Below are 23,458 nucleotides of genomic sequence, written 5' to 3' on the forward strand. Positions count from 1 at the left end.
TTTGAGACGTGACTTCTGAGGCTATCCATGAGGAAAACATATCAGAAAACTTAGTTTTGTGAATGCCCCCTTTGCAAGGCTAATTATTCAATCAGTGCCTAATATTTAGTGACAGCTATCTTTTTCAAGTCAGTTTGAATACCTTGTAATTCCGTCTGCTCTTCAGACTTTAAGAGTAAACACATATTTTGCCTGTAACAAGATGCAAGAACAAATCTCTGAGGTATAACACGACACTCATTTTCTTTGTGTTCTGTGGCTATTTTGTTCCTTTCTTATCACATCTCAGAGGGATGATCCAGTTGCTGACAGTTTTGTCAAATGCTTCTGAATTTAAAGAAATAAAACTAAGTTGTATTTTGCATATATCAATCCATGTATTAAAAACACTATTTGAAAGAGCAAAACATTTTATTAATTTGAAATTTTAAAAAGAAACATGTCATTGGATATACCAGTCTTTAATAAAAAATTTTTTTTTTCACGAAGGAGATTCATCATGTACTATCTTAAATCTAAAGTTTCCATGTTTTATCAAAAAGTTAAGCTCTGACCTAAAGAAATCTGCGGCTTGAAGTTTTATTTCTAATACAATTTTAAAACTCTATCCCGCTACTTAAAAATTCAAAGGATAACTCCCAGCCGACTACTTTGAAACAGGCTATTTGTTTCAGAAGGCCTGATTATTTTATATACACACAAATGTCTGTCATGTCATCACTATAGGAAACTCCCAGTATGGGATCCTCTCCTTGCAAACTAGATTAGTTTCAACCTAGTTAATTGCTAGGGAAGTGCCTTAGACTCAATGGTGAACAGACCTGTCTAGAGTCAAACAGCTAACCATCAGAGGCTGTAATGAAATCCAGGTTTCCTTGAATTCAACCTCAGCACTCTGGTCTCTGTAGAACCAGGCCTCTTTAGTCTATATAATGCACTTTAAATTATCTAAGTTTGGGACCTTCTCCATCTTTGGAAAGTTAGATTTAAAAAAAAAAAAGTAATTTCTTGAATTAATTAACTAAATATGGAGGATATTCATTCCCATGGCATGAAACTTGGATAATCAGAGCAAACTATACAATATGAGGTGTTTATTACGTCCTTGTGGAGTGACCCATTTCACTATCTGGTTGCTATGAGGATAGTCAGTAGATCAACATGGCTCAGGTGTGGGAAGTGAGACCACTCAACACCTGTGGCACTCACTTGAGGAGTTACACCAGTGAGCTCTAACACATTCAGCTGTGTGTTGCCTTGGCAAAGACTATGAACATAGTAAGGGCGCTTAAACACTGCTGATGGGAACTAAGAAAGTTTAAAGCTATGGCCTTGGTGAGGACCCAAGTAAGACATGGAAAGGCATCTTTAAAAGTCAAGTCTACAACATCAAAAGTCAATACTATAAAAAGAGATGGGAATTCCTCCATCCACTAAAGTTTTGAGTCTTTTAAGTAGTCAAGACTAGAAACAAAAATCTGAAGAAAACAGTGATCTCTGCACAATCGCTGAAGAAAGGCCATTTTGTCTCCAGGGATATCATAGGTAAGTGGTCCAGTAGTCTTTGGTGATGGACAAAGAGAGCATATACACAAACCACAAAACACCATTAAAACTCAAAAACAGTATTTCATTAAAAAAAAAAAAAAATTCAAAACACATGGAACTCATCAACATTTATTCTTTCTTCTCACTGTCATCTGGTGCAGGGTCTATTGGAGGCTCCTCCACTGTTGCACTGTTGCTCTCTGAGCCAGTGTTGCTGTCACTGGTTCCTTCTTCTGCCATACTATCTACTCCTTCTTGGCCACTCTCTTTATCTTCAGGGGTAGATGTACCTTCTTCACCATTTTGTTGACTTTCTGTAGTTTCCTCTGGGTGTGTCTCTTCTGCAATCAGATATTTTTCCACTGTCAGTTTGAAGGCTAAGACTTATTCTTCCTAAATATACTGATAAACTATTGTTCTTGGGGTGAAATGTGTCAAAATTAGTGTTATTATTGTATACTATTATTAAATGTAAAGGCTGTTTCAAAAACCTCAAATCAAAGCTTCCAGAGAAAGAGGCAACTAATAATTGCTGCTTGCCCATTTCTTGTTAAAAGAACAAGGATTTTGGTCTAACATCTAATTCAATTTTTTCCCCTTTAAAATATGAGAATAAGTTTTAAGAGGTTTTATGAAGAACTTGAGTTAAGGGCCCCTCAATCACCTTTTAGTCAGCTCAAAGAGGGATCTAGACCTTCTCAAGGTAATAAACTTTGATGGTGCTCATATTTCCTTCCTGTAAGCTATCAATTCTATGCCCTTATACACAGAACACTGTGAAATCGGAATTAACCTGAATTTTTACTTTATCCTATTTGAACCCACTGTCCTTTTACCTTCCCACTACAATTTTGGCTGGCTCATCTAGTTCTCTTCCCACCCTAAGGTAGTCTGAGTTGTAAAAATATGGAACACTTCATGAATTTGTGTCACAGGGGACACATCAATCTTTTCTGCACTGTTCCAATTTTAGTATGTAAACTATTAATGTAATAACAGTTTACCTGATTCTTATACTAAATTTCATTTTCTTTTGCTTCTTCCTCTGTCACACTTACAAGATCAAGTTTTTTTTTTTTCCTTTCCTCAGGAGTAATATAAATTTGGAAATATCGATACAAAGAGTACATAGTTAAAAGTATTCACAAAAAAAATCTACAAAAATTAGCTAGGTAGCTCAAAAATTTACTGATTTCTCTTTGACGATTTTTGGAAAGAAACTTATTCTATCTAGACCAGTTCCTAATGTGCAAAATGTGGGGAAGAAGGCAACAGAGTAGTAAGGGAAATTAGACTGGATGGCTTTCAAGGTCTCTTCATGCTCTAAATCTAAGAATCTAGGTACTAGAAGTTTTTTTTAAATATCATGCAAAACATTTCCAACATTAACCATGATTCTTTCCCCCAGAAAAAGGAAAAAAAAATTACTTCAACCTGAACTCTTTAAGTCCATCAGTTCTCTACGTGGAGGTGAATAGCATTTTTCATCATTAGTCCTTTGGAACTGTGGTGGATCACTGTATTGATCAGTTATTCAGTCTTTCACAGCTGGTTATTTTTACAACACTTGTTTTTACTGTGCACAATGTTTTCTTGATTTTACTCACTTCACTTTGCATCAATTCATGTGTCTTCCCAGGTTCTTTTGAAACCATCCCCCTCTCCACCCCCAACATTTCTTATAGCATAGTATTATACCAGCATAACCATATATTACAACTTTGTTAGCCATTGCACAATTGATAGGGATCCCATCAATTTCTAAATCTCTGCCACCACAAAAAAGCTGCTATACATATTTTTGAATATATGGGTACTTTTCCTTTGATCCCCTTGGGTATGCATAGCCTAATATAGTGATAGTGGTATTTCTGAATTAAAGGGTCTAGGTTTATAGCCCTTTGGGTACAATTCTAAATGGTTCTCCAGAATGGCTTAACTAGTTCAGAGTTTCATATTTCCTTCCAACCCTCCTAATATTTGTCATTTTTCCTTTCTATCATATTAGCCAATCTGCTGGGTATGAGGTAGTATCTTAGAGTTGTTTTAAATTTGCATTTCTCTAAATTACTAGAGACCTGGAATATTATTTTCAATACTGAGAGCTTTGATTTCTTCCTTTGAAAATTGCCTGCTTATATCCCTTGACCATTTATCAACTGGAAAATGGTTCTCATTCTTGTAAATATGGCCCAGTTATTTATATGAAAAATGAGATCTTTAACAGAAAAACTAGTTGTAAAATATTTCCCCCAGTTTCCTGCTTTTTTTCTAATTTAAATTTTGGTGCACTGGGTTTGTGCATGCAAAAACTTTTAAATTTTATGTAATCAAAATTATGCATGTTATATCCTGCAATCCCATCTCATGTTTGGTCATAAATTCTTCCCCAATCCATACATCTGAGGGGTAATTTCTTCCATAACTTGCTTATTATATCACCTTTTATGTCTGTCATATATCCACTTTTGAGTTTAATTTGGAATATAGTATGAGATGTTGATCTATGCCTAATTTCTGCCAGACTACTTTCCAGTTTTTGTAAATAGTGAGTACTTGCCCCAAATAGCTGGGATCTCTGTATTAATCAAACACTAGGATGTGTGTTCATTTCCTTTGTATATTGTGTACCTGAGCCATTCCACAGATCAAAAACACTATTATACAGTAACAGATTATTTTGTAGTATTTGCTTTGTATAGTATGAGATCTGGTATTTATTAAACCCTCTTTCCTTTGTAATTTCTTTTCTCACTAATTTCTCTGATATTTTTGACATTGTTATTCCAGGTAAATTTTATTAATCTTTTAGCTCTATGAAGTAATCCTTTGGTAGTCTGATTTGTATCACACTGAATAAGTAAATTAATTTAGATAGTATTATCATTTTTATTATAAAAAGCTAGGCCTACTCATGAGAAATTAAAATTTCTTCAATTATTTAGATCTGTCTTTATTTGTGTGGAGAATGTTTTGTAATTGTTGAACTGGGAGTCTTCTGAGAATCCTTGGCCCTGCCATGATTCTCCATGCTTTTGGAGCCCCATCTTAAGGTGTCCTGCTTGGCTGTGGCCCAATGTAAGATTGGCCCCTCATCCTATGCTCAAGCTGGTCATCTGAATCTCTCTCTTCTTTTCTATTTTCTACATTTGTACCTTTAAAACAAAACAAACAAACAAAAATGCTTCTGGGATTAGAATCCAGCATTTTTTCCATTAACCCAATAGAACAACACTTTATTTGGCCTTAGTTTCAGGGGCATAATAAGTCACTGATATGCTAAGAATGATTCTATTTTTCATTCCCCAAGAAATATTCCAGCTTAATGAATTTCTCCCAAGTAAGCAAACCAAATCCACAGTCCCAATAATTTACTAAGGTTTGAGACTGATCCCTCTTTTTTGGGAGAGGGATGTATCTCTCAAATGACCCAGGAAACAATTTTATAGGCAAAAAGATTTCATAATCTTGAAAGCTTAGAAATATTCTTAACTGTTTACTGCTTCCATTAATGGGCTGGAAAAAGCTTTCATAAATAAGCATTAATTTATTTACAAATGGTGAAGTAAAACAAAGAATTGTTATGTCTTGTCTTGTGGTAAAGTAGATGAGAACAATATGTTGATTCTCAAGCTCTGCTGTAACCACAAGACATGCTTTGCTCTCCAAATTTGCCAAGATCAAAAACATCTTCATACTAAATAGTAAGAGACATAGATAATTAAAAGTTTAATTTTACTATCTGAAGTGTTAATCTACTGAATTAAGTCTTTACAAGGAGAGTATTTACTTTTCACATGTCAAATAAGGACATCAAACACCTGAATCTCAAGTCTGTGGTTTAAAGATGCCTCTTCCATTTCTTAGAATTAAAGTATGAGAGAGGGCTGGGATGATATCTGGTTGCTTCTCTTTGAATATTTTTTGATTGATCTTGCTTGTACACTGGAGAGGATTGGGAGCAGGTAAAAGGTTAAGGGAACAAGAAAACTTTAAAACCGGACTCTCAAAGAGTGGGGAAGAACAGTGAAATGAGCTCTGGCTTTGAGTCAGAGGGCCTAGACTCCAATTCCATCTGAGAGTGTCCTCTGTGACAAGTCAATCTCTGGGCTTCAGTTTCTCAATCTGTAAAATGAGAGGATTGGAACATGGTTTCTGAGGTCCCTTTCAGCAGTAGGTCTATTAATTCTATGAAGTTTTTCCTCGGGACACTTGTCATTATAGACAAGAAAACTAAGACTCAAGATGATACAACTGCAATTATTTTCTTATTATTTTTGAAGAAAGAAATGGGACTCCATTTATTTGAGAGCCTTTACCCAGAGCTAGACTTTAATCTGTTCAGCCCCTCTGGATAGTTGTAGAAAGGAAAAGGTTAAACACCATACCCATTGGCCCACACTTGGAGCAGTGTGCTTTGGTCCCACTGCACAGGGTTTTAGACAGTGTTACAAGGACAGATGTTACTACCTGTCTCCATTGGAGTGCTTTCCTCTTCCTTCTTCTCATCACCTTTGTTGGCAGTCTGGTCGTCCTCCGTGGTGGCGGCAGTGGTGGCGGCAGCGGCAGCAGAAGCAGCAGCACTGACACCACCCTGACTGCGTTCTGCCTGTTCCATTGCTTCTTTCTCTCGTTCCTCCTGCCGTTTGCGGGCTTGTTCCTCTGCTTGGGCAATTTCAGCTGCTATTTTTTCCATATCTACCTCTACTTTTAAGCTACACAACTACAAATCAGGAGAGAGAAAAAAAAAAAAGGTCTCTTACCAAAGTTTCATTTTAAACAAGTAAATCTGGCTCAAAAATGGATTTATAAATATATACGAACTATCATACTGCATGCTTTAAAAGAATGTGTGAACCTAGGCCTTCTCTGAGACAAATCATCACTTTTTAGTTATTTATCACATTTATCAGTTTGATAAGGAAAGCCATCAAAATTGACGGTTCCAAAAGCTCTCTCATAACTGATATTACAGAGCAGTCAGTAACCTAATGAAAATATAGGAATGAGAATAGAGGACTTCAATTTCAAAACCTGAGTTACTCAAATCCAAGTTTTCTAGTCATTATGGGAAGGGTCACATGTGAATCCCATTTGATAAGAACATACTCTGAAAAACCTCATACTTAAGCAAACTGATAGTTTTATATAACATATGAATATATATTTTTGTCACAAATGGGCTGTTGTTATAAGTTGGTTGTAAGGCATTCTTTCAAAAAGGGATAAAGCTATAGTAAAATTAATTTGGAGAGTGGTAGATAAAAAGCTGATCTTGGAGTTAGAAAGACTCGAGTTCAAGCTCTACTTGTAACATACAATTGCTATATGACCACAGCAAGTCACTTAACTTCTCAGTGTGCCAAGGAACCATATTTACTTTGGTGGAATTTTCTCAAAGGAATTTCTCTATATCAATGAAATAAAAAATTGGTTCCAAAAACAATAAAGAAAAAAATTCCTATCACAAAGAGAATTTAACTGTTACCCTCTTGAGTTCATTGTTAAATGAATCTGTGCTTTCTAAGAACTTCCTCTTCTTTTCCTGGTGACGTTCTTCTATTTGTAAGAGTTCAGCTTCTAATTTTCTCTGCAAAACACAAAATTCAGGTTGAGCTAATAGCCAGATGAGCGTTCCTCTTTATGCCCATTCCACTTAATACCAAAATCTGGTTTAAAAATCCACCTTGCTTGTTCCAGTAGTCCCTTTCCCCCTTTTTGTATTAGCCACAGCATTAAAGAAGAGTTTGAGTTTTGCATTTTGTTTTTTTAATACAGTATTTTTAACTTATTATCCAGGAGAGGCAAGTGAAAGTGGAATCTGTGTGGTTGGGTAGAAAATATAAGACTAGATCTAATAAGGAAAGACCTGGATTCAAATCCTGCTGTTGATACTTTCAAATTATATAACTCTAGACAAATAATTAAGCTGCCCCTCAGTTTCAGTTTTCTCATCTGCAAAATGGGAAAATAATAGCACTTGTTTCACATGTTTATTGGGGGGAAAAATGAGATAAAAGCATTTTTGCAAAGTTTAAAGGGCCATAAATGTTAGATATTACTAACGTTGTTGCTATACAATAGAATTTCATGTTAACTTGTTATTAATTCTCAAACCCTTCAATGATTTAAGGCAAAATACCTTAAATTTAAAAAAAAGAGATAGGTATTTAATTTAATCTATATTTTAAAAACTGACAAAGTATTATTACAAGATGCTGTACTATAATTTAAAATGATGTATAAATTATGCAGTAAGTTTCAAGGGGAAGACCTCACCCTTAATCTCTTCCTCTAACCAGAGAGAGATTAAACAACGTATAGGCATTCAACATGTACTTTCATGAATGTACAAAATCAGGTCACCTACTGCATAGCTTTACTCAAAAAGTGTCAAATATTTTCTAAATAAGCACTCTTTACCTGATGAACCATTAAGGACTGAACCTGTCGTTTGAGAACCTGCATTCTGGCTGTAGTAACAACTGAACGAACATCTGGCACCACACTTTCACTTAGTATCTCACTGATTAGACGATGGTTTCTCTGGAAACGGGCAGTAGCTGTGTGCTTCATTGAAAAACCATCATCATAGTCTGAAATAAACAAAATGTTTGTGAAAATGCTTCTCACAGGTACAAATATAGAATGGTATTGCAAAGTCAATAATTAATTGCCTCACTAGCAAATGGTGCTGGGCTTATCCAAGAATGCTGAGGCACAAAGCCATGCAATGACCACTCTGATGTTAAACAAAGACTAGGACATGTGGAGATAACTGGTCAAGGTGGGAAGTTTCTTACAAACTTTTATGGGACAATGAATAGCAGAGGAGTTGGCTGAAGTGCAATGGGAGATAGAAGTCAAATTTCTTTTGGTTTCAAGGCTGTCTATTCATATTAATTGAATCTGTCTTTCATTCTTGGCAATGATTTAAGAATTTAAAAGTAGGTAAATTATTGTGAAGTTAACAGAGTAAAACCTTTATTTTCAAATTTTTATAACATAATACTATAAATGTCCATTTGTTAAATTAAAATATAATTTTTTGTTTGACTTCCTGGGATGGGCTAACTTCAAACAATCCCCTGCATACAATGCCTTATGCTTTTTCCGTTTAATTCAAGTCAAGACCAGTCATAGGAGAACTGAAAGTATCTATGTTGAGGGCTCCTTCCAGCTTCCTTTGTTCTTTACAAACATTCAAGGAAGAAAATTCTGATCACAACTTGAGAAGTTTATCAGTATTCTGAGGACAAAGAATAGGAGAAAACCAGAAACAGCAGCAATTGTATTTTTTTTTTTTTAAGCACAAAAAGGGAAGTGATAATGAAAGGCCCTGCAGGCTCATGTTTAATATCAAGACCTCCCATATTTAGCTGAAAAAGCTTGTCCTTTTTACCATCTGGATCCTCTGCAGGTTGGATGCTCATATAAGGTTCTCCTTTCTCCATTCGAGACTGTCTCTGTCGACTTTCCTCCTCTAATGCAGCTTCAGCTCGACTTTTTGCATTGATGTAAGCAAGGTATGCAGGTGAATTATGATAGGCCTTCATAGATTCATTATATTCTATCTGTAATTTGATAAAATTGGTTTTTCACACTTGTAATTAAAATATCCAAATGGTCTGTTCTGTGTTCTTACCCTGCTCCTGGACACATTACCTTTTCTGCTTCGTATTCATTCAAATATTCTTGTTTCTCTTCATCAGTAAGGTCTCGCCACATCCCACCAATAATTTTGCCAATCTCCCATAACTTTAAGTCAGGGTTGGAAGCCTTTACTTGGTCCCAAACCTTAAAAAGAAAACATCCATATTTTTAATATTGATCACCTGTGGGCTTAAAAATAGTCTGGATTAAAAAAAAGATAAAAGCCTATACTTAAAACTAGCATTAAGATTGGAAGTTCTGCTTTAAAATAGAAACACAACCTCTACTTCTCGATATGTATGTCTTTTTTTGTTGGGGCAATTAAGGTTAAGTTACTTGCCCAGAGTCACACTATTAGGAAGTGTTAAGTGTCTGAGACCAGATTTGAACTCAGATCTTTCTGACTTCAGGACTGGTGCTCTATCCAATGCGCCACCTAGCTGCCCCCACTTCTTGATATTTTTGTACCCACCTTTCTGCTGTATCTCATATAGGGCATCAGAGGCTTATCTGGTGGCTTTGGGGGTTTGGGAATTGTAATGCCAGAGGAAGCCTGTAAAAAAAAAAAAAAAAAAGAACTGGATAATCAGTTGCAAATAGTAATATATGGCAACCTGGAAATAAGACATAAAAACAATAATTTTTTTCTACTTGTCCATTGATACAAGATTCAGTTTTCTCCACTGGAAGATGTCTTCACAAAAGCATCACCAGAAAACTAAGAAAACGTCTCTGAAGGTACACTGCTTTGTCAACTTAATACTTAACTAAAAAGATGGTAGGAGAAGACAAAAGCAGTATGAAATGATTTAGACATCAGAAATATGGATACATGTCAGTGACTTACAGTTGAAACACTAACTGGCATTCTAGGTCCTTTAATTTGCAAATATTTGGTTCCAATGACATACAGTCAACACTTGATTATCTGCACCAAACCCTGAGCCCTCTCAGCACTTACCAGACAAATCTAGTTTGCTGATAAGCTGTTTTGTCATTGTTTTTTTTAACTAACGGCATAGTACTTAGACGTAAAATTCCAAATTCAAAACCAAAAAACCCCCAATCCTATCCTCCAAAACAAAAAAACCAAACTAACTACTTCAGACCAAATCAACAACCCAAAATATCGCAACCATTACTTACCAACCTTAGAAACTGGGTAATTTTCAAATCTTCACTTTTATATTTGGGTTAAAAAATATCAATAGCATAAGCACAAGACGGGGGATATATGACCATACAGTAATTCATGTAAAAAAAGCTCTGGGGACTTTAAGAACATACTACCAGTTTAAAAAGAGTCAACAACATGTTAAAGCAACTCAAAATCCTGGGATCTTAGGCTGTTTTAAGGCAAAGAATATTTGGAAGAGGCGAGATCCAAATTTTTGTACTGTTCTGAATATTATTAGGAGACATATTTTAGGAAGGAGAATGAGGTAGTGATGGGCAAAGGAATTATGGGAAAACCATTTTACACAAGAATATGCTAAAGGATTTGGATGTGTTTAGCCTGAACAAAGGAAGATTTAAGAGGAACAAAATAGTAATCTTCAAATATCCAATGCACTGCATTAGTTAATAGGATCTCTTTCTCTTTAATGAATAGGTTAAAAAAAAAAAGCTAGGTAATAGGGAACTACAGTACAAGATACAGGGCTCTATGGTACTTAGGGTTTGGAAGCTATATCAACTATGAAAAGTTCCATACTATATAACATAATTTTCATGTAAACTATAGAGAAAAGGAAAAGAAAGAGTTAGAAAAGGGATTTAGGAGAAAGAAGACATACAGAGTGAAGGGTGGAAAGAATAGAAAGGGAAAAAAAAGCAAAGGAAGGGGAGAGGGGAGAAAAAAAAGATTCTCATCATATGACTTTTAATTATGTTAGATAGCTGATGACCTCAGGTCCAAGAAGCTATTTTGGGGCCCTTATCCTTGGAGGCATCTAGGTAGGATAATAGATAATAGTGCTGGACCTAGAGTTGGTTAGATATGAATTAAAATCTTAATGCATACAATTACTAACTTTGTGTTGCTAGGCATGTCACTTATCTTCTGTTGAACTCAGTGTCCTCAATTGTAAAATGGGGATAATAATAGCACCTACCTCCTAGGGTTACTATGAGATATTTGTTGTAAAGTAAACAGTGACTGACACATAGCAGCTGCTAAACAATTTTTTATTCCCTCCTTCCCTTACTCTGAAATTCTAAAGTTTTATTTAAAAAATTCCCCATAACAATGCAAAATATGGAAATGGCAGAATTGGAGGAATGAAGGCAGGCTCCAACATATGAATGTACTATATTTTAAATTTGTAATATGTAAAATTCGTTTGTAAATTTGGTATTCTAAACACATTTTCTTTTAGAAACAATGCCATATATAAGGGATTATATAGACTAGCACAGACCACGTGTCTGGTTCTTGTCTTCAATGATTGCTTCACATGAGGCTAACTGAATTGAAAGTGGAAGAAGTCTCCTAGCTTGCAGTATTTTTTATTTTTTGTAACATCTCTTGAACAAATGTACATATTTCTTTTTACTGATATTGCTATCACTGGTGGGAGACAATATCATCTCAAGACTGAACTAGTTCAACAATCTGCTGGTTGGTCTTCCTTCTGCTTCACTGTCAAATTAATCTTCCTAAAATGCAGGATTTGAATTTTCCACCCTTGCTATTCAATAATGGTTCCTCTTCACATCTAGAATCAAATATAAAATTCTATGTTTGGCATTCAGAGTCATTCACAATCTGGTACCTTCCTCCCTTTTCAGTCTTGTTTTTACCTTAAAACTGGTTCCCCACCTGCATTCCTCCATATTGTTGTGATCCAGTGACACTGGCCTCCTTTCTGTCCCTTGAACAGAATACTCCATCCCTACACTCTGAGTATTTCCCTGGATTTTGCCATGCCTAGAATGCTCTCCACCTGTCTCCTAGCTTCTCTATATTTGAAGCTAAAACTTTATCTACAATGAGTAATCTCTTGATTTCCCATGTCAGTCCTGTTAATCCCTGTTGATTTTCTCCAATTTACTGTCTATATCTTGTTTGTATGTAGTTATTTGCCTCTTGTCTCTACTGTTAGACTGTGAACTCTCTGTGGGGCAGGGACCCTGTTACTACTTTTGTATTTCCAATTAAGCACAGTCCCTGGTACATAGTAAGTCAGCTGGCAGCTGTATTATTTGAATACAATGGGAATAATGTATAGCTAAACTGACAAAACCTATATTTGCACTCAAATTATGAAAATTTTACCCCTAAGCTGTAAAGCAATAAAAATAATGGGGCCTACTACTAGAGTAGTGTGTCTAAGAAGGTGCCTATGTATTTCTAAAAATTATTACTTAATTGCAATTTTTGAGCTAGCAGTTACTTTTTTTGAATTTTTGTGTCAAGGATTTTAAAATCCTTTCATGACAAAATCCTCAAGCTTCAGCAAATAAGAATGTTATTACAAGCAGTAAAACCAGAACATTACACTGCTTGGGTTCCAGAGAAGGAAATAAAAAAAAGATCAAATTATGATACTATCTATCCACATTAGAGATCTAGAGGATTGATTTTTTTCTTTAAGGAAGGTTGCATTAGTGATATTATCTCTGTAGATTTTTTACCCATTTCCTGAATTACATTTTAAAAACATTAAACACAGGAAGTTGTCCCCAGTAGTTAACTAGTTAATTTGCACAAAATACAGTGAAACTCCATTATTAGGCAATGAGCGATCCTCAACAGTTACTTTCTGGCTGGCTCAGAGGTATATCCCATCAACAATTTTTTAAGAGGCTTTCAGGCCTCTTCCCTATTCTGGCTGAAAGTAATTAGATAATTTTTAGATATATATATATGCCTAAACAGAAGATACCTTTTCTTGACAACTTTGAATGATGTCATATTGTCAAACAATGCTAGTCTCATAACTGGGCTGCAATTGTTACTCTTATACTTTCTAATTTTGGAAACCAGAGAGTATGACTAAAGTAGACTAAAATAAATATTGAAGGAGTCTTAAAAGACTCTTCCCAGTAGTAAAATTCCTTGTTAATTTGAAGACCTTGTGACATCTACTTTTCTAGTTCAGAGAGATCCTTTTGGTTATCACCTATTTTTCAGATGTTTAGAATAGATGAAGCAATTACTAAAGAACAATTTAACTATTTAAAGCTAACAAGATGATGACGTTTTTGTTGAGACTTTGTATTAAAACACCTTGATCCAAGATATGAATTATTTTGCCTTTACAATTCTTTGTGAAAAGCTGAGTGCTATCATTAGATTTGCAAAAAAAAAAAGTTTCACTGGTACTTAATGTAGTTATTTGTTTTGGCTATAGGTTGAGAATGAAGGGAAACAAGGTTTTAAACACAGACTGAGGGAAACTCACAGAAAGAAATGAACAAATGATCTTGTCTAACCATACCTTTCATTTTATCTAGGAAGAACTAAGGTCCATAGAGGTTATATGTAACTTGCCCAAGACACAGAGCTACTTAGGAATAGAACAATGACTGTAGTCCAGGTTTCATAATTCTGAAGCTAACCTCAGGGCTCTTTCCATTGTCCTTTACCATTTTGGGGGAATCTCTTGAATTGATGTGTATCCTCAAATCTCAAATGGATTTTTCAGACTAAAATATGAAAATAAAGCATTGAGCATAAAATAATTTTTTTTCCCTAGATTGTTTCTGATTCTGGCACATGGCACTTAAAAACATACTTGTTGACTTAAAAAGTAATTCAGAAAAATTCTTGTAGATGGGCAATCAAGAAGGTAGTTTTAAAATTGCCATCACAGCAGTATTAGAAACGAGTTAACTAAAAGAATACTAAGTAAAACTGTCAGAAGAGACTTGGATTAAAGTTCCATTTCTATCTCTGAATAGTTATATAAATGGTTTTTTAGCCCTGTTTCCCTATCTAAAGAATGGGAAGTACTTGTATCAAATATCTCACAGGACTGTTATATCAAATAATTATGTGAAAAACTTATGTCAAAGATTCTATTTATATGTTCTTGGAGGTCAATTTATATATACAAGCAGTAGTTTTGTGCTTCACCCACCCCCCCCACCTCCCAGTCCCACATCTGCCAATTATATTACCTATTTGTGGCAAACCTAAAGGGTCCCCTTTAAAGGAGGTTTCTGTTTTTACAGAGTCCTTTAAGAACTTGGCTTAAAAAAAAAAATAATAATAATAAAAAAAAGAACTTGGCTTATAGCATTATAGTGTGGTAGAAAAAGTACTGCCCTTGGAGTCAGGAAACCTAGTTGTTAAACTAAGCTTTGTCACTAACAAGTGTGTACTTATCGGCAAATTATCAATTTACCTGGGCCTCTCCTCCCATCTTATGTTCTATTATTCTACTATAGTTTGACAAATGTCAACAACATAGATTGTAAGGGTGAACATATTCATGCTGTTTCAGGACCTTTCCATTGTCACTTTTTTCCTTTTGGTCTAAGGGCTCTGAACTCATCCAACAGATGTGCCCAAAGTTATGAAAAAAGTACTCAAGCAGATGATCATAATGGGTCAAATTTTTTTAGCTAGTTTCCAGTGAGGGTAAAAAACATAAAGTAAAATAAAATCCATAAAAGACTGGACCTATTAAGAGTAATAGCAGAAAGAGGGCACAATTTTAAAGAGTTAAGAGAACAGAGTTCATGTCTGCAATGTTTGAAGTTATTGAACGGAAATTAATAGTTTCATTTAAAAGGCCTTTCAGGGCAAGGACTTAGGAAAGCTTAGCTAGTTAATACTTCATCTTTCATGCACAGGAGAAAAATATAAAAAAAGCAACTGAAAAAGAACCCAAAGAGCCACAAATTCCTAAACCCCACCATTTACATACCAGGCCACCCTGGAGACTGCCTACAATCAAAATGCTGTCCTAAGACACCAGGATGAAGAAGGGGAGAAGGGACTAGAGTTAGGATAACAGTTTTCCAGCTCTTCCTGGAGTAGTGTTCCCTCATTACTTGGTGGACAATGAATTCACATGTCAGACATACTCACTTTTAAGTTCAGTATACATTTCAAAATAAAAAAGAAAATTATTTTGAGATTACAGATATCATTATTTCTACTCCATCAGTACTGATAATCAAGAGCTGACTGTAGAACACAGTTTCAAATTCATTATTCCATTGAATTTGCTGCCTGCATTAACTTTTGGCCAGTATTTTGAATGAACTAATATAAATTGTATTTTGTCCTTTAATTATATATGTATTATTAATCGGTCACAATCTTGCCATTTCAAAGTTAAGCACTCAGGCTAGAAAAACAAAAAACATACATAAAAGTTGTATGCATTAAAGAATGCATACACACATGCACACACTTAGGATTCTTTTCTAAAATACCATGAAATAGGTATGGCACATAAAACCTGATATGCTTGTGAAATACAAATCATGTAGAAACAATGAAAAAACTAGGAGGAGAGGAACCCATCGAGCCAAGAAATCGACTTAACACAAATTTTGATAATAGCTTCCACTCACAGTTTACAACAGGGTGAGAGGGTTTCTTTTATGGCTATCATAATCAATTATACTACCCATATCTAGAATATATTTCAACTGTAACAGCCATTCAATGAACAAATTTTAATTAACATTACACTTAAGATTTGGAAATAATTTGGGCTTTTTGATTTATAAGTTTATGGTATGGTTTTTATAGTTTTACTTTTTTTAATAATTAAATTTACTTGTATGAGACAAGCCTCCTACTGAATTTAATGCCATCAAATCCTGTTAAGAGTGAGCTTATAACATATTAAAGGTTGTTCATTAAAATTGAGTAGCATAACAAGTTTGAAAAAACCTATTTCTTACATTGCTTTCTCTTCCTACCCTGGAAATGGAGGTCATATTCATCAAATTTTGACCTGAAAGATTTATTTCCTATAGCAGAGGTTACATAAAGACCCTTCTCTTTTCAAATGAAGAGAAATAGTTTGCTTTCTTTTGGTACCTGCTTGGGGATCTGTTATTAAATTCAAAGAACAAATGAACTGCCAGTATCATCGAGAATGGAAATCTCAAAGTTTCTGGCAGACCAGGACAGTCCTCTCCCTATCCTTTATCTAACCTACTCAATGAGTTTCATTCTTAATTAGAAACTTAGCTCTTTAATCTAATCCCTAAAACATTAGAAGAAATATAAACTTCTCTATCTTAAGGAGACTTTTAATCTTCAAAAATTTGTGGATTTGTCTACTTTCAGTAAGTGAATTCAGTATTTAGGCTTCCCCCTACTGATCAAGTAGAATAAGATATTCTTCTGCTCCAAGAATTTTTTCCCCCAAAACTCCATTTTGGGGAAATGTAAAATATTACAATGGAAGTGCACAAAATATTGGAAAAAGCAAAGTTAATTTTGCAGTCAAATTATTTTTAAAAATGGCTGTATCCATGATTTGGAAGGACCTAATTGAAGCCATTTCTGGTCAACTCCAGGTGTCTGCTGGATGCTGTAATAGTTGATTCTCCTACCGTGACCCGGCTGTTGGTGCCCGGGTTCCCTCCCAGCCTGTAGTTGTTGTAGGCCAGATGACTGTATGGATTGTATCCCACAAACCCTGGTGTGCTGGGCATTTGCTGATGGAAACAAATGAGACAAAAACACGAATGAGAAATGAGCTCAAACGAGGAAAACACAGAAATGAAAAATGATCTGCATATGGCATGCAAAAGCAACCTGAACTTAAACAAGCAAATGATGGGTTGTAGTTGGTTGGCTTTTTCAATACGGAAACATCTCCAAGAGAAACCTGTTTGCAGGTTTGTTTTTATTTTGGCAGATAAAGCATTTAGTTTTACTAACAGAATTAACTTTAAAATCAACTAAAATGGGCATGGGTCTAAAAATGACAAACACATACATTCTAATTTAGGCTATTAAATGGCAAAACTCAGGAATATATGGTATTTTGAGACAAGAGGCCTGGAAACATGATACACCAGAGGTCCAGGAACATTTTTACATACAAGACAGCACACTGTTAAGCAATTATGTGGACACCACCAATGATGTCATCTACCAAACACACAAATAAAAACAAGCAATGGATCTGCTCTCAAGATATATATATATATAATATGTATATATATAAAATATAATTGCATGTAAATGTGAAAAATGACAAGCACCTGCTTAACTAAGACAGGGGTTCCCGAATACAGGGGAACATACCTTGTGGAATTCAATGGATGTCAAACACATGATTTCAAAACAAAGACTTGTAAGAAATGCATGGATTTTGTTTAAACTTTTTTTTTTGGACTACATTCTATTCTTAAAAAATAAAAAAATAAAAAAAAATCCAGTCACTTTTATAAGCTCCTTTTTCTTCTTCCACTTCCGCTTCTTTGATTCATCTTCTAGAGCTCAATTCCGAATACTTCCTGAATTTTGTCTTAAGGTGTACTACTTCTTTAGTCAATTCCTACATAAGTCTTTAGTTTTTCTTTTCCTACTTAGTTCTTTTGTAGCACTAGACATTTTAAAATTCAATTTCTTAATTTGCAGCAAAAACATTGTGTTTGTCATTACAGTGAAATGGGGTCTTAAATGGTCCTAAGTTCATTATACACAGGAGCCTCATATGATTTCTATCAGTTTATATGAACATATTTCAATGTTCATGAGAATCACAACAAAGATGCATAAGATGCAACAGAGACACTAAAAATAGTCAATTCTTTTCTTATGAAAACTCCAAACCAAAACAAGCTGACAACAACCATTTCATCTGAACATTTTGATTCACAACTTTAACCCTTTATAATACAGACACGCAATTCATAAATTCACCCTGATTCAACTTATTAGTGCAAAATAAAAACAAATCTCAAAACATGCTGTTGTGACCCATCCTTAGTATCTAAATATAATATACAAAGAAATACTGAATTTAATTAGGAGAAATAGCTGTTGACCAACTCTTGGTCTTTCCTATCATGGAAGACGCAAAAAACAATTTAGGGAGTCAAAGTACAGAAGAAATGCAAATGTTAGAGATGAGTGCATTTATTCTGAGTAGTACATTTTGGTGGAAGAAAAGAGAAGGTGAGGGAGAGAGCCATTAATTTGACATCAGTCTGTTATCAGAATTCTTACCAATCAATAACTAAAGCAATATTATCATGATATAACAATGTAAAACTATTTCTCAAGACAGGTAGAAATACATTTTTGTATTTTAGCAATAGAATGTGATTTTTCAGTTGCTAACTACTTAGAATTACAAATAAACAAATTTGAATTTTTGCCTAAATACTGATTAAAGGGTCTATTTCCATCAATGAGTATCTCTAACAGGTTACAAAAATAATAGGAATTATTAAAATAAAGTAATGTAAGAAAAACCATGTAAACTACAGACCTAAAATAAGAAGCTGAAACATAACAGATCATATCAATTTCAAAACTATACTTAAGACTTTAAACATTTGTTCAATTTCATCTGTATGATATTTAATACAGTGCCTTAGAGATAGCTTATTAATAAATGTTCTTTGATTAAGGGGAGGGTAATACTCCACAGACCCTTCAGAACCATTTGTTTGTAACACAGAAATATCCACATTTATGAATGCTTAAGACTGGGTAAATTATCCTATTTGAAAGCATGCAATATGATTTTAAAATTATGTTAAAAGCATCTCACTATACAGAGAACAAAAAATTGCCAACAAATGTAAATAAAATGTAGTTAATTTGAAACATTAATTACCATAGTGATTATCTGATGGGGAAAGACACATAAGTAGCAACATATAAAGAATCTAATATTAGTACTATGCAAAAGCTCAAAATAATCTGATAGAGGGAACACAGATTTTATATACATGGGTTTGTGATATAGTGAACTAGCTCAATGTTTCTTAAACTCCTAAGAATCAAGTCCATTGAAGTCTGATGAACTAATTATTCAAAATCAGATTTGCAGACTGGCCAATTACTTTCACGTTGACCAGGTAAGGGTCTTGTATGCATTGGGCCAGATCTTGCTGAGAAAATAAACTACTGTACTGTAACTATGACTATTTCTCTAATGAAATGTAATGATACTATTATTTTAGTATAATATGGTCCATCTATAACACAGTCCTTCCCTGAACAGTATGAAAATGTTTTACAGCAAGTATTTAAGAATTGTTATAAAATTAGGGATCTCACAATTCTAAAAAAAAAAAAAAAAACTTATGTAACTTATTAAAAAAAAAAAAAAGAAATATGGACAGAAGGAAATAAGCAACAACCAACTGAAGGCAAGATTTTTTTATTGAAGAAAACGCAATGTTTTGACAGGTAAAAATCCAAAAGTTTTTTCACTTAATAAGTTGATGGGATTAGCCTAAATGACCGTTAGGGTCCCTCTGAGCTTGAAATTCTATAACTTTTTTTAAAATGATGACTACTGCCATGATAAAAAGATTTGAATTTAGAGTTATGATAATAGGGTTCTTATTTTTTCCCAGTACAAGAAAAAACTCACCATTGGGAATTTATTTTGCAATTGAGAGATCACTGTATCTTGGCAGTTTATTCTTTTAAAACTTCATGGTTAATTCAAGGCAAAATGTGAAGAAATTTTAAATATTTAGAAGGAAATGCTATTTTTACATGAAATGTTTTCATTCTGGTTGCTGTATTACTGAATGATTGCTACTGGAAGACATCTGGGTTTTTGTAGCAAGGCCAGACTTGGCTATTACATTAACAAGAAAATTAAAACTTACTGTTGCAGGAGCTGGGGTGGGAGGTGGGGCATAAGATGGTCTTTCTGTTTGAAAGAAAATAAATAACTTCTTGTAAACAACGGAGATATAATACTAAGCAACAAAACTACCAATGGCCCTGTTTTGAAGAAAAATTTGAGAAAGAATATTTTGGAATTCCCATTTGCTAGGGCATTAGTCCCTTATTCACATAGTTTGATAAATATAAAAAATGAAACTTACTTGACATTTTGGAAGATTAAGTTCTCAGTCCCTTAACAATGAACTTGGGACACTAAAAAAAAAAACAACAAAACAACAAAGAAAATCAAAAGTATGCATGAGAGAATGTTTTCCTAAGCAAAGAATATGATAAACAAAATAGTGTTTCTGGGTAAAACAACTCCAATTTTTGCCTTTTCTCTCTCTCTCTTTTTTTAATCCTCTAAGAATGTGGCTAGGAAGTTAATTTTCCAGAATTAAAACAACTATTATAAATTAATTTGGGAAAAATAGTCAGCAATTGGACTAGCACATAGTTTTTTAAAGTTTACTCTGAAATTTTATGAAATTACAGAATTATTCTCATTTCAAGAAATAATTGCTGATAAAATAAGTAAATTTAAAGATGTCCCTTTTAAAAATGATTTGGTATAAAGAAAATAACTAAGTAGTAATTGCTTTATATTCCGTGTCTGAAATTGCTCATTACTATTTGAAACTGGGTAAAGAGTAAAAATTTCTACTTCTTAAAATAAAACTACCAATATTCAAAAAGAGAAGCAGCTAGGATATATAAACAAGAACAATGGATGTGAAATCAAAGGCCTCAGGTTTTAAAAAATCACTTCATAGTAATGGGCCTCAATTTCCTCACCTGCAAAAGGAGGTGATCAGACTTGATCAAGAGCTCTCAATCTGGGGTCCATGAAATTTTTAAAAAATACTTTTGACACATGTATTTCAATGGAATTGGTTTCCCCTGCTTCCTTTTAATCCTATGCATTTTATTTATTTTTAAAAAAATTATGAAATGCCTTTACCATACTGTCAAAGAATCCATGAAACAAAAAGTTATAATCTTTGATCTAGATTTCTAAAGTTTCTTGCAAATCTAAATCCTATATACTGTTAACTTTTACAGAAATAGTAGCATTTCAATCTATCATGTTCTGAGATTTGGACAAAGGATTTATGAGCATAAAGTGACTAAATGGGGCAACCAAGGACAGTGGAAAGAACAGTCTCTAGAGGACCAGGGTTCTAATGCCACATCTATATATGTATTTTTAAACCTGTGTAATCTTGGGCAAATCACTTAATCTCTCTGGGCCTCAGTTTCTCATCTTAAAAAATAATAGGGGTGAGGGAAAAGAGATTGGCCTAGGTAGCTCTTAGGGTCTCTTCCAGCTCTAAATTTATGAAATTATGATTGTGTTTGTTTTAAAGGAAATGGGAAAGTTTTAAATAAAAATCAGAAAAATGACAAAGTTAAGGATTCCTTTAGTAAAGGCCCTAAACATCATAAGATAACTTTCACCCAGCATCACACCCAGTGACTGCAATGTGGAATGAATGCATCAGACAAAGATGATTTTGCGGGGCATGTATCACCTCAACAAAGTTCCTGAGAACAAGAGAAATCATGTTCGCAACGCGATGGGAATTCCTGATGGATACAGTCTCTAACTCTAGGGATTCCCGCATTTTTAAGGAAGAGGAGCATGCAGATGTCACGGAGCTCTAGCTATGGAGTCTTCCCTTACAAGCTGTCACATTCGAGCCCGCTCGGCCAGATTTCGGCCGCACTCCCGGAGTGGAGGATGGAAGAACCGGGCTGCTCCCGGGAAATGAGGTCGGACTGCGTCCCCACCTCGCGGTACAAGCCTCGACATTTAAATTCTCTCAGTTAGCAGACCGAAACGGATAGAGTGGGTCCTCTGGGGCCGCGGCCTATACAAAGGGCTCCGGTTTCCCAGTCCTCGGAGAGCGAGCTCCAGAGGCCACTCCAGCTGGAGCGGTCCTAGACTTCCCTCCTTCCGTTCCTCCCACCAGGCCTCTAGGCCGCCCCCGCCGCCCAGCTCGGTCCCGGGTTCGGGGTAAAAACAGGAGCGCCACAGGGCTCTCACCCCCGGCTCAAAGGCCCCGTATTCCCCGTCTAGCTTCACTTACCCGGGTTCTGGAGAGAGGCCGCCGCTCCGGCTCCTCTTCCTTTGTCCCGCGCAGGCCCCACCCCCTCGCGCGGCGCAGCCGCTTTCGCGGTCGCACTTTCGACACAAGGTTGGACTAATGATTGAAGCCAGTGGCGACTCTTGGGAGGAAGAAAGAGCGCAAAGCAACCGCATTTCCGGGCAAGGAAGTACCTGAGACCAAGTTTGTCTCTATTTTTCCCCAAAGTTTCTCAAATTCCGACTTTTTCTAGCTGACCGCAGATTCGCCACAAGCGCGGGAGTGGGAGGGGCGGGGAGGAAGACGACTGCCCATAGACAGGAAGAGGCCCAGTAGGAAGCAGCCGCTCCTGGAGGCGTGGTCAGCGCGAGGAAGCTCCGGGTGCGTGGCGAATGTAGTACCTCGTGGCCCAGAGCGCGCGCTCGCACAGACTCGAATTGGGGGAGGATGCGAGACTCGCCGTTACGTAAGACTGTGGTTGTGCGTGTGCACGTATGCATGCGTGCTCGCTATCCTAGAGAACTGCTCATCCTTTTTCTGGGCTGAGTAGACGCTCAGCCACTTCTCTCTCCTAGTCTGGCAGCAGTATTTGTCAACTACAAATAAGCTCGTGAACCGGCGGGGCAATGAGGGAGGGAATGACCCACCCACGAGGGGTGGGTTTAGGAGCTATAAAATTCAGAATTGGAAAGAATTTGAGGAATAGAACATCTTGTCAATATCCATGTGTTTTACAGGAGAAACTGATTTAGAGAAGGTAATTGACTTTCCAGTGTCACACAGGGGGTAAATAGCAGGAGCTAGAGGCATCTCCAAATAACACCAAATTAGGGGATCCACCTGCTCTCTTACCTCTCCCCTCTAGTATTTGTGTATACTGTGACAATATAAGCTCCTGTGCTTTTACCCCTACACAGGGTTTCAGGGCAATCTTTCAGGGAAGAAAAAGGGTGCCTCAAAGAGAACAACTTGCATCCTGGGGATAAAGGGAAAGGAAGTTGTTGCCAGGCGACTAATCTGCCTGTTTCCATAGTAACCTGCTAATTATCTTGCGAGCTTTCAGATCACAGACTCGGAAAGTTAGGATTGGGGCGGGGAAGAAAGATTTTACAGAATCTCTAATCTTAACGTAGGGGAGAGATTCGGTGGTGGTGGGGTCGGGAAGACCGTGAATATGGAAATGAAAAAGAAAATGCATCTTCATTTTTACCAATTTCTCTCTGAAATTTAGCATTTCCTTCAATAATGAATAAACATATACACGTTATACTGAGAAAAGGTATATACATTTCACCAGATTGCCTTTTGGTCTGGAGTACCAAAAAAAAAA

General features: G+C 35.6%; 1 protein-coding gene across 3 annotated transcripts; it reads right to left on the reverse strand.

Annotated features, from left to right (window-relative positions):
* Nucleotides 1-1,661: 1,661 nt before the first annotated feature.
* Nucleotides 1,662-22,384, reverse strand: SMARCE1 (SWI/SNF related, matrix associated, actin dependent regulator of chromatin, subfamily e, member 1). 3 transcript variants are annotated; one of them, XM_003768252.4, is made up of 11 exons: nucleotides 22,132-22,375; nucleotides 20,203-20,254; nucleotides 19,981-20,024; nucleotides 16,729-16,833; nucleotides 9,674-9,754; nucleotides 9,214-9,345; nucleotides 8,951-9,122; nucleotides 7,972-8,144; nucleotides 7,037-7,138; nucleotides 6,019-6,271; nucleotides 1,662-1,889 (listed from the first exon to the last, which is right to left on the reverse strand). In XM_003768252.4, exons 2-11 carry the CDS (start codon nucleotides 20,207-20,209, stop codon nucleotides 1,678-1,680), a joined length of 1,281 nt encoding a protein of 426 aa, XP_003768300.1. In that variant the 5' UTR covers nucleotides 20,210-20,254; nucleotides 22,132-22,375; the 3' UTR covers nucleotides 1,662-1,677. The 3 variants fall into 3 exon arrangements, with proteins under 3 accessions (XP_003768300.1, XP_012403821.1, XP_012403822.1); XM_012548367.3 differs by lacking the exon at nucleotides 1,662-1,889 and adding an exon at nucleotides 4,476-4,703 and having other exon boundaries at nucleotides 22,132-22,384; XM_012548368.3 differs by lacking the exon at nucleotides 1,662-1,889 and adding an exon at nucleotides 5,082-5,673 and having other exon boundaries at nucleotides 22,132-22,378.
* Nucleotides 22,385-23,458: the final 1,074 nt, after the last annotated feature.

Source organism: Sarcophilus harrisii, chromosome 4 (assembly GCF_902635505.1).
Source record: "Sarcophilus harrisii chromosome 4, mSarHar1.11, whole genome shotgun sequence".
NCBI classification, from domain to species: domain Eukaryota; kingdom Metazoa; phylum Chordata; class Mammalia; order Dasyuromorphia; family Dasyuridae; genus Sarcophilus; species Sarcophilus harrisii.